This window comes from Apaloderma vittatum, unplaced genomic scaffold, assembly GCF_000703405.1.
Source record: "Apaloderma vittatum isolate BGI_N311 unplaced genomic scaffold, ASM70340v1 scaffold18532, whole genome shotgun sequence".
NCBI classification, from domain to species: domain Eukaryota; kingdom Metazoa; phylum Chordata; class Aves; order Trogoniformes; family Trogonidae; genus Apaloderma; species Apaloderma vittatum.
In genome coordinates, this window is record NW_009702129.1 from 26,728 (window position 1) to 35,558 (window position 8,831).

General features: G+C 46.8%; 1 protein-coding gene across 1 annotated transcript; it reads left to right on the plus strand.

Moving 5' to 3' along the window:
- Positions 1-4,753: 4,753 nt before the first annotated feature.
- On the plus strand, positions 4,754-7,315 carry LOC104281443 (aquaporin-12-like). Its single transcript, XM_009879438.1, has 3 exons — positions 4,754-5,360; positions 6,413-6,529; positions 7,134-7,315. Exons 1-3 carry the CDS (start codon positions 4,754-4,756, stop codon positions 7,313-7,315), a joined length of 906 nt encoding a protein of 301 aa, XP_009877740.1.
- The last annotated feature ends 1,516 nt before the right edge of the window (positions 7,316-8,831 follow it).

Below are 8,831 nucleotides of genomic sequence, written 5' to 3' on the forward strand. Positions count from 1 at the left end.
ATATCATCCAGTATCCTGCATGTAAGTGTCAGCGCAGGAAATGTGGGGAGTGAGCTGTCCTGGTGCCTGCTTGGAAGATGTGGCTTTTGGTCATGTACCATCCCAGCTTGACTGGTGTTTGACCGGCAGAGCCGAACAAGGTGAGCGTGCTGGGTGTTGATAGCTCACCTAAAACTTGAGATGAGGTCGATTGTGCCTGTTAGTAGGCTGCAGAGACTTGCTCATGTTTGGCATTGGAACTACAAAAGGATGATGCAGCCTATTGGTGTGGCAGTCTAGCTAAAGAAAAAGACATGTAAACGAATAGGCTTTGGGGTTGAGATAGAAACTTCATCTGTCTTTCAACCGAAACTATCTTGGTTGTGAATGTTGAGGACTCATCATGTCACGTGTTTCCCATGTGTTACTGGGAAATTGGCTCTTCCCGTCTTGCATGTTGTTCAGGCTTTGCTCATACCACTGACAAAGGGGAATGAAGAAACCACCTTATCTTCAGAAGCCTTTTCAACCAGACATGAGAATGTTCTTTTGTACAAAGCACTGTCTCTTCAGGTTAAATAATTTGTTGTAGTGTTTTTGTCTTTATATATACTTGACCCTTTATTCATTTAAACTGATGTTCTCCAACTTTGCATTTAAGTTATTTTGCATTTAATTTACATGGGGAAATGTTGACAAGAGAAGGGAGGAGGTGCTTAGTGGAAATCACTAATTATCTGGATGCTGGTACTTGCTCAGCTTGAAGGAGAGTAGGGTTTTGGCTGAACATGGTTTGCACAAGTTGGAAGTTCCTAGTCCTTGTCTTGTGTGAACTTGCTCATCCCTTGCAAATACCTGGCCTAGACTAAAATCAAGAGCAGCACCATCTTTTTGAGTCTGTTTATTCAAGATTTCATAATTAAAGTTGTTCTTCAAGATAGAAAAGCAGCTGGGCAACAATTTCTCACTTTCAGGGCTGCTACTTCGTTGCAGTGAGTTTACTAAAAAGCTGAGCACAATTATTCTCTCTGTGCCAGCAACACTGGTCAGGAACAAGGTTGTTTGAAAACTGAGGGTCTTCATTTCTAACTGGCATTTTCATACTGGTGCCTGAAGAAAAGTGTTGTGTTTCAGTGCAATTTGCGTGGCTCGTGTGAGCACAGCAGTTGTTTGCAAATGCCTGTGCACAGGGATTTGTACAGCTGCGTTTTTTCCTATGTGTATAACTTGTGTTTTGCTGTGAAGATTGTTTTTAATAAAAATAGCCATCATCGGCCATGTGAGAAAGGTACATGAAACTGTGCTGAGCTCAGCTAAAGTCTTGATGTTGCTTTGCAGATGTGTGGAGGAAGCAGGTTTTTCTAAGAGCTTTTTTCTCCTACTTTGAACTCCAACCTGAGGAAATTTTTTAATTATTTTTTTTTCTTGAGGTGGGGAAAACGCCAACAAGTGAGAACAATGGATTTCTGACTGTAATTTCTTTACCTGCAGTCTTTTATGAGGGAAGAGGGTAGTGCCTGTGCAGCTTTCTCATGCCATCGTTCCCTTATCGCAGTGGCGATACTGTTTTTCCTTATTCCCGTCCACCAGCCAGTGTCTGCAGGGGAAATACCTTCCAGCACATTGTAACTTCATTTCAAATCACATTTACCTATTGACTTGATTATTGAAACAATATGTAGGGAGTGATTATTTTTTAAATGCTTTTTTTGGTGGGATTTGCCCACTGGGAAGTTAATCATTGCTCATTCTCTTTAGGACAGTGCAAGGCCACCAGACTTCTGTTTTGGAGAAGAGATGTATTGAGTCAGTAGAGAGGAGGATGGGCCTGGAATAGCACACAGTGTGTCTCAGTGCACAGACTCCAGTTTCTCGAGTTTTCTGAAGGGCGTGTGAATAATGAATCTGGTTTGGTATAACTGCATATCACCGGAGGAGATGCTGATTGTGTCTCAGGTCATCTCGATGGGGTGTTCTGGAGTGGGAACAGATAGGTACTCTTTTCCCATACTGGGTACTAGGTGACATTTCTAGGGACAAGGTTTCTAGAACTAAGGATGATCCATCTCTATTATTTTTTCCTCCCAGTGAATACTTATTCTAAGGATTCAGGTCTTGAAGCCAAATTAACTTGTGACTCTCTTTGAGCACTTTTCATCTGGCTGCTTGTGGGAGGAAACTTGCTGTTGGGTTTCTGCTGCCTTGTTGCAGCAGCTGGTAACAGGTGGCTGCTCTTGGAAAGCTCTTATCCACCCCCCTTCCAGTAAAACTCTCCTTAAATAAACTTACAACTATATGCAGCCATAGCTATCACCTCTTTTTGTGTTAAAATAGTGTGGCGGGTGGGAGGCAGGATGGTTCTGTTCAGCTTTTATTACCCTTCAGTGTTTTTTGAGAAACTTTAATTAACTGTGGAAGTGCCAGCTTGTTGCTAATCCAATGGCTAAAAAAAAAATAAATCAATTTACAGTGCCTGTGTTTTAAGCTGTTATAGTTCTTGACAGACCTGAAAGCAAATTTGGTTTAGAAAAGACACTGATGTTCCAGCCACAGAAAAGTGGTTTTCAGTGTGGGTCTGAATTTTTAGACAGTCTTGTTTCTAGAAGAGCAGCCTTGCCAAGCTGCTTGTACTCTTGGTTTTGCCTTTGCAGTGGCCTGAAGACGTGCTCCAGTACAGAGCCTGCAGCATGCCCTCTTCTGCTGTCAGCACTAAGGCGAGATAGATACGCGAGCAGCTTGTTTCCTATCATTGGTGGTATTTACTCCCAGAATTATTCTCATAAGGAACAGCTTCCAGCTTCTCTCTCCAGCCTGGGTTAAATGTCCCACAATTGCAGGATATGCTGTGGGCATAATTACAGATGTTGAATGGGAAATAGTTTTAAAAAGAACTCTTGCGATTTACTTCCTAAGGCCCAATTCTTAAAATACTTGAAAAGAAGGGGAAAAAATCAGTTCCTGTGGGAAGGAAGAGATGTTGGGACTTTTTTTCCAGTTTTACTATGGGTGTTGATGTTTTTGATGTCAGCTGTGTTTGGAGTAAGAGGATGAGAATGCATTTGCTTCCTAGGCATTAGTGCATGGCAGCTTTCTTTTGTAACAGTAGCCAGAAATATTAGTGTAAGGGACACCCTTCTTTTTTTGTTGAAATGAGGGGTAGGGCTGCAGGAAGAGATGCTGAAGCTGAATGTGACCGTCACAAAAATCTCTGAAATGCCCTGCCAAATCGTGGTGTATTTTTCTGCTGCAGCAACGCTACAAGGGAGAGAGGCTGAGCAGCAGTGATGCCTTCAGAGCATACACTCCTGGTTTTCGTGAGTTCGACTGTGTTGCCGTAACTGGCTTAAACTGCATTAAGTGCCCATCCCTGGCTCAGGCGTGCTTCAAAGCTGTGTCTCTTGGCAATTTCTTTTATAAATGAGAGGGAAATAAAATGACATTAATAAAAGCTCTTGGCTCATTGCATGTGATGGGGTGGCAGGAGGAGCCTACATTACCCACCAGCAGGGTAGGTTACCTGTGCAGTTGCATTACCTGTGCACGGGCACAGGACTGGGCTTTGCCTAGGGCGTGGTGTTGCCAGCACAGCTGCCCTGATGCCCAGCAGCTGTTCCATGGCACATCTCACCGCTTGCTCCCATGATGGCAGAGCACGCCCTGGGCATGTTTTACCCTGCAGCATGTTCACTGTGAAGGAGATGCTGTTCCCATTGTAGGAAATGTGAGCTCAATGTGGTGTCATTTCCACTGGAGAGGAGGGAAGTGACCCAGAAGGCACATAATGCTTTGTTTATGCTCCGTTAACTGTGAGTCTCTGATAATATGACATTATCTACCTCTTGCTTGTGCTGCTTCTGTGCTTTCTGTCCCTGACCATCCCCTTGTCTTCCCACAAACCCCAGGTCCCCAGTGACCCGGAGGGAGCTGCTACAGAGGATGCAGCCACTGGGGCAACCACAGCATATTTTGCCATGATTGCTGTCAGCTCAAATGTATGTTAAAAGGTCTAACCCAAATGTGGTTGGATGTTTAGATGGTGTTGATTTAATAAGTCAGGATGCCATGGGGTGGTTTTGGTAGAGCTGGGATATAACCTCTCCACAATATGTGTGCTACCAGCAGGAGGAGTTGAAACGTCGCTGTCACTGAAATGCCACCTGCAGACAAAGGGCATGTGCAGTTAGTGCCACCTCCAGCAAATGAGGTGAGGTCTTACTCAAGACAAGGATGACAAGAAATAGGAAGCAGTAAACAAGCTGGGCTTTCATATTGCCTGAAGACAGACTTTACTGTGGCTTCAGAGTGGTTCTGCTCTGGAGAAACAGGAGCCCCTTGCATGGGTTGCTGGCTTTCCAAGAGCCCCTTGCGTCCTAGGCACTGGGATTGGGGGGCAGTAGGTTGCAATTTGTGGTGCCAAGTAGAAATGAAATAAAGGATTTTGCTCCTTCTGAAAGACCTGAGCAACTTCAGGGAGCTGCTGCAGGCATCAGATATGAGTGCCAGGGGTTGGAGACTCGCCGACCGTGTGGTGGAGATAACACTGGGACCTATTTGCTGGGGCAAACAACTTGTCAGCTGTTTCAGCTGCGGGCAAGTCCATCGGCTCCTGCAGCAGCAGGCATTGCCCTGCAAAGGAGAGCACGTGCGATGTTTCCCAAGCCTGTCGGGCTGTGCCACGTTTGCTTATACACGGCTTTATAAAGAGGAGGTGCAGAAGCTTTCTCTGCTCCTTCCTGGGTTTTGGTTTGGTCTGTCTTCCCATGTAACCTTGGCTATGGCCGGCCTGAATGTCTCCATTGCTTTTTTTTTCCTGGTTGTTGGACTGTGCCAGGCACTCAGGCGGTTTTCCAAGTGGCTTCTGTCTCCTGGAGCATACAGCTGCTTTGCAAGAGAACTTGCTGGCTCGTTACAGTTGTGCATGAGCTGCCTTGAGCTGAGGATGTTGCTGGAGATCGGCCCATGGGGTGGTGGCTTTGGCCCAGATGTTGTCCTGACTCTGCTCTTCCTCCTCTTCGCTGTTCACGGCACCTCTTTTGACGGAGCATCTGCCAACCCGACCATCTCTCTCCAGGAATTCTTGCTCCTTGAGTCCAACCTTGCTGCAACTGCTGCCAAGCTGCTGGCCCAGTGTGTGGGCATGGCGATGGCATGGGTTGTCACCAAGATCTACTGGTCCTGGCAGCTGACACATTTCCATCTCATCCAGAACCTTATAGCATCAGAGTGCAGCTCCTCCATCCACACGTCTCTACACCACGCTGCCTTTGTGGAAGGCACCTGCTCTTTTCTTTTCCACCTTGTCCTTCTCAAGTTGCAACAGAGTAATCTGATGTACCAGATCCCTGTACTGGCAGCGACTGTCACCTTCCTGACCTACGCAGGTGAGCAGAACTTGCCATTCTTTAAATCATTTAGAAAAATACCTCATTTGTGGAGGAGGAATGGTCCTTTTTCATCTTCCAGGACTTGAGAAGTAACGATTACCAAGATGTTTGTTTTCTACTTATTTTGGGAAATACTCATTTTGAGGTGAAGATGGCAGTTTAGGGATATCTAGGTAGCAGCAGCACATGTGAAGTTACATCTTGAGACTGGGGGCGTTTTCCTTGAATGTCCCCTAAGGCAACCCCTCACTCCTGCACTGCAAAGCTTCCTGCAAAGCTCCAGGTTACAAGGGTGGATGTGTTCACAGCCCAGAAAGCCAGTTGCATCCTGGGCTGCATCAAGAGAAGCGTGGCCAGCAGGTCGAGGGAGGGGGTTCTGCCCCTCTGCTCTTTCAAGACTCCACCTGGAGTACTATGTTTAGCTCTGGGATCCGTAAGAAAGACATGGACTTGCTTGAGCGGGTCCGAAGGAGGGTCATGAAGATGATCAAGGCTTGGAGCACCCCCCCATGAGGACAGGCTGAGAGAGTTGGGGCTGTTTAGCCTGGAGAAGAGAAGGCTCTGGGGAGTGGTCTTCCAGTACATAAAGGGGGCTACAGGAAAGAAGGGGAATTGCTTTTTATGAGAGCTAATGGTTTCAAACTGAAAGAGGGTAAATTTAGATGGGGTATTAAGAAGATACTCTTTTCTGGGAGGGTGGTGAGACACTGGAACATGTCATCCAGAGAAGCTGTGGATATCCCCTCCCTGGAAGTTTTCAAGGCCAGGTTGGATGAGACTTTGAGCAGCCTGGCCTAGTGAGAGGTGTTCCTGCCCATGGCAGAGGGCTTAGAATGAGGTGATCTTTAAGGTCCCTTCCAACCCAAACTACTCTATGATTTCCCCATGTGCTGCTTTTGCACAGTCCAAGCAATGCAGATGCCAGACCTGGGCAGCAGCAGAGATGCTCCTGACAGGCAGGAGGCATCACAGGTCTCCTGGCCCAGCTGTTTGTCAGTCTTTCAAAGGATGCAAACAAGACTGATGGCCATGCTTCTCTTCCCATGCAGCCGGACCATTCACAGGGGCCTTCTTCAACCCTGCCCTAGCCACAGCTGCCACCTTCCATTGCTCAGGGAGCAGCTTTTGGGACTACGTCCAGGTTTACTGGTTGGGGCCCCTTGCAGGTGAGATCTGCCTGGGAGGTACTGGGGGGTAGGGGCTGGGATGGCAGGCGATGGGCATTGCAGAAATGCTGAGCAAAATGCAAACTGTTCCGGGGGCTGAACCTGAGTCTTGCCAGTGACAAGTGTCCTTTTCTGTCCCATTTCTCTGTCACTTGAATCATCTCTTTGTTCTCTATTCTTTAAAACTAGTTTCTATATGGGGCATAGGCAAAACTCCCCCACTCCAAGGCCAAAGTTTGAGAGAGACGAGGAAAGGATGTTTTAGAGCAACAACAGGCTAAACTATGCTGTTGAGTCGTCCACAACCTCTGGATGACCCTGGGGAGCTGAATATGTGCTGCCTTGAATGCAAGGAGTGAGGTCAGAGACTGCTGGTGTTGTTTATGGGCCTTTTAGGTCAAAACAACCCTTGCATTAAGGACACAGTGGTCGAATTTTCATTACAGTAATATATCAAGGCTCTTTCAGCTGTCAGTGGGGACTTCAGTAATGCTGAGCTACTTTTTGGTCATGACGAAGGTTGCGACAAGAACCTTGAAAGTCATGTGGGGAGGGTGGAGATTCTCGATGCAGCACATGGAAGGGGTCTGTACTCTCATTTCAGGGATGCTCATTGCCCTTTTGCTGTACCAAGGCAACATCCCACGATTCTTCCAGAAAAACCTCCTTTACAGCCAGAAAAGCAAATACAAGATACCCAAGGCAAGGGTGGCGGTGCATGTGGAGGGTGGCGAACCACAGCAGAAGAGGAAAGGGGACAAGAGCAACTCTAAACCTTGTGCCTGAGCCACAGACGGAAGCGAAGGGGGTCCCTGCAGTCCCTCTCCTGGGAGCAGGTTTCCTGGTAATGAGGATTTTGCTGCTTGTCCTGCCCAGCATCTGTCCTGCCTGATCAGTCCCTACCACAGGGTGAGACTGTTTTAAAGCATTGCAAAGGAATCTGCCAACCTGGCATTGCAGGCTATCTGAATCCCTTGAAATAGCCTTGAAAGTCTTCCTGGAGAGCCCAGAATGTTTCAAGCCTACATTGCTGGCTCAGTGGAGAGGAAAAAAAAACCCCAAACCTCTTTAATAATTGCCTGGTATTGCCAGGAAACTTGCAGAAAGTCAGGACCATTATGTGGGTAGGCTTGAGCAACCACTAGGTTATTGCATCATGCAACACATGAAATAATCTGACTGGGTCTCTTACAGCCATGAAATTGAAGCATAAACCAGTAACTGCCTTGGAAACTTGGTATGAGGAACAAGCAGGCTTTGGTCTTTCAAATTACTAAATGGATACTGGTCAAAAATTGGTGTTCTTTGAGTTAAACTGAGATCTTTGAATTGCACAGACTGAACCTGGCTCTTCTTGGAGAGGAATGAAAAATGCTCCAGGGCAAGGGAGTTTATTGGTCACAGGAGCCTCTGGGCCTCTGTGGATGAGGCGCTTGTTCTTGGTTTTGTGTACTGTAAGACATCAAGAAATGGTTCAGAAAGTGCCCATGGTTGAAAGATAAGACCCAGGCAGGTGTTATCAGTCAGTGTGGGTGAGAAAGTGCATCTCTGGGCTCCTCTCTGTGTCTATGTAAAATATTCCTAAAGATAAAATTACAATTTGTGGAAATAATAAAAATAAATGTTGTTATTGACACTTGGGTGAGTGATGTCATTCCTGTGAGTTCTGCAAGAGGGAAATTTTCATCTGATCCCTGAAAATGGGAGACACTATGGAGATGCCCAAACTGACTCTGCCCTCCCTGCTACTTGTTCTGGAAGGGGGATAGTCTGGGTGGAAACACCTGCTAGGTAAATGGGGCTCCCCTCAGGCAGTGCCAGGGCCAAGGCATGCCATGGGTGCTGCATCCCGGGGACTGGTGGGTGTGGCTGGATAGTGAGGAAACCCAGAGGTTTCCCTGCCAAAAATGGCCAGTTGCTGTATTTTGCAGAAAATAGTTGATTTTGCAGGAACTCTCTAGGCAGAAAATTCCTGAGCTGAATATATTCTTGATGCACCACCGTTTTTCAGAGCGATCGCAAGGCGTGTGCTCCAGGCCAGTCTGTGCTTTTTATGAGACTGGACACAGGAGGATGTGATGCTGTGCTTGTAGAAGTGTCCCTGCTCTGGGTCACCTTTGTGGAAAGTTCTCCTCCTATTTACTGAGTTGCAAACAATGAAGAAGGAAGTGACACCTGATTAAAATCTGGAGTGAAGGTGTCAGATGCAGATTTGGTACCTGGGTGCAAGCCCTGCTCTTCCTTGCATGGCTGCTATGTCCCCTGTGGTGTTTTTTTTTGGTGGGGGGTGAACCTGGCAATC

What these genes read in the sequence shown, in the direction of transcription:
- LOC104281443 (XM_009879438.1), top strand. Translation starts at nt 4,754, where the DNA reads ATGGCCGGCCTGAATGTCTCCATTGCTTTTTTTTTCCTGGTTGTTGGA. An exon ending in CACCTTCCTGACCTACGCAG is followed by an intron (nt 5,361 to 6,412) that starts GTGAGCAGAACT and finishes CTTCCCATGCAG; the next exon opens with CCGGACCATTCACAGGGGCC. An exon ending in CTGGTTGGGGCCCCTTGCAG is followed by an intron (nt 6,530 to 7,133) that starts GTGAGATCTGCC and finishes CTCTCATTTCAG; the next exon opens with GGATGCTCATTGCCCTTTTG.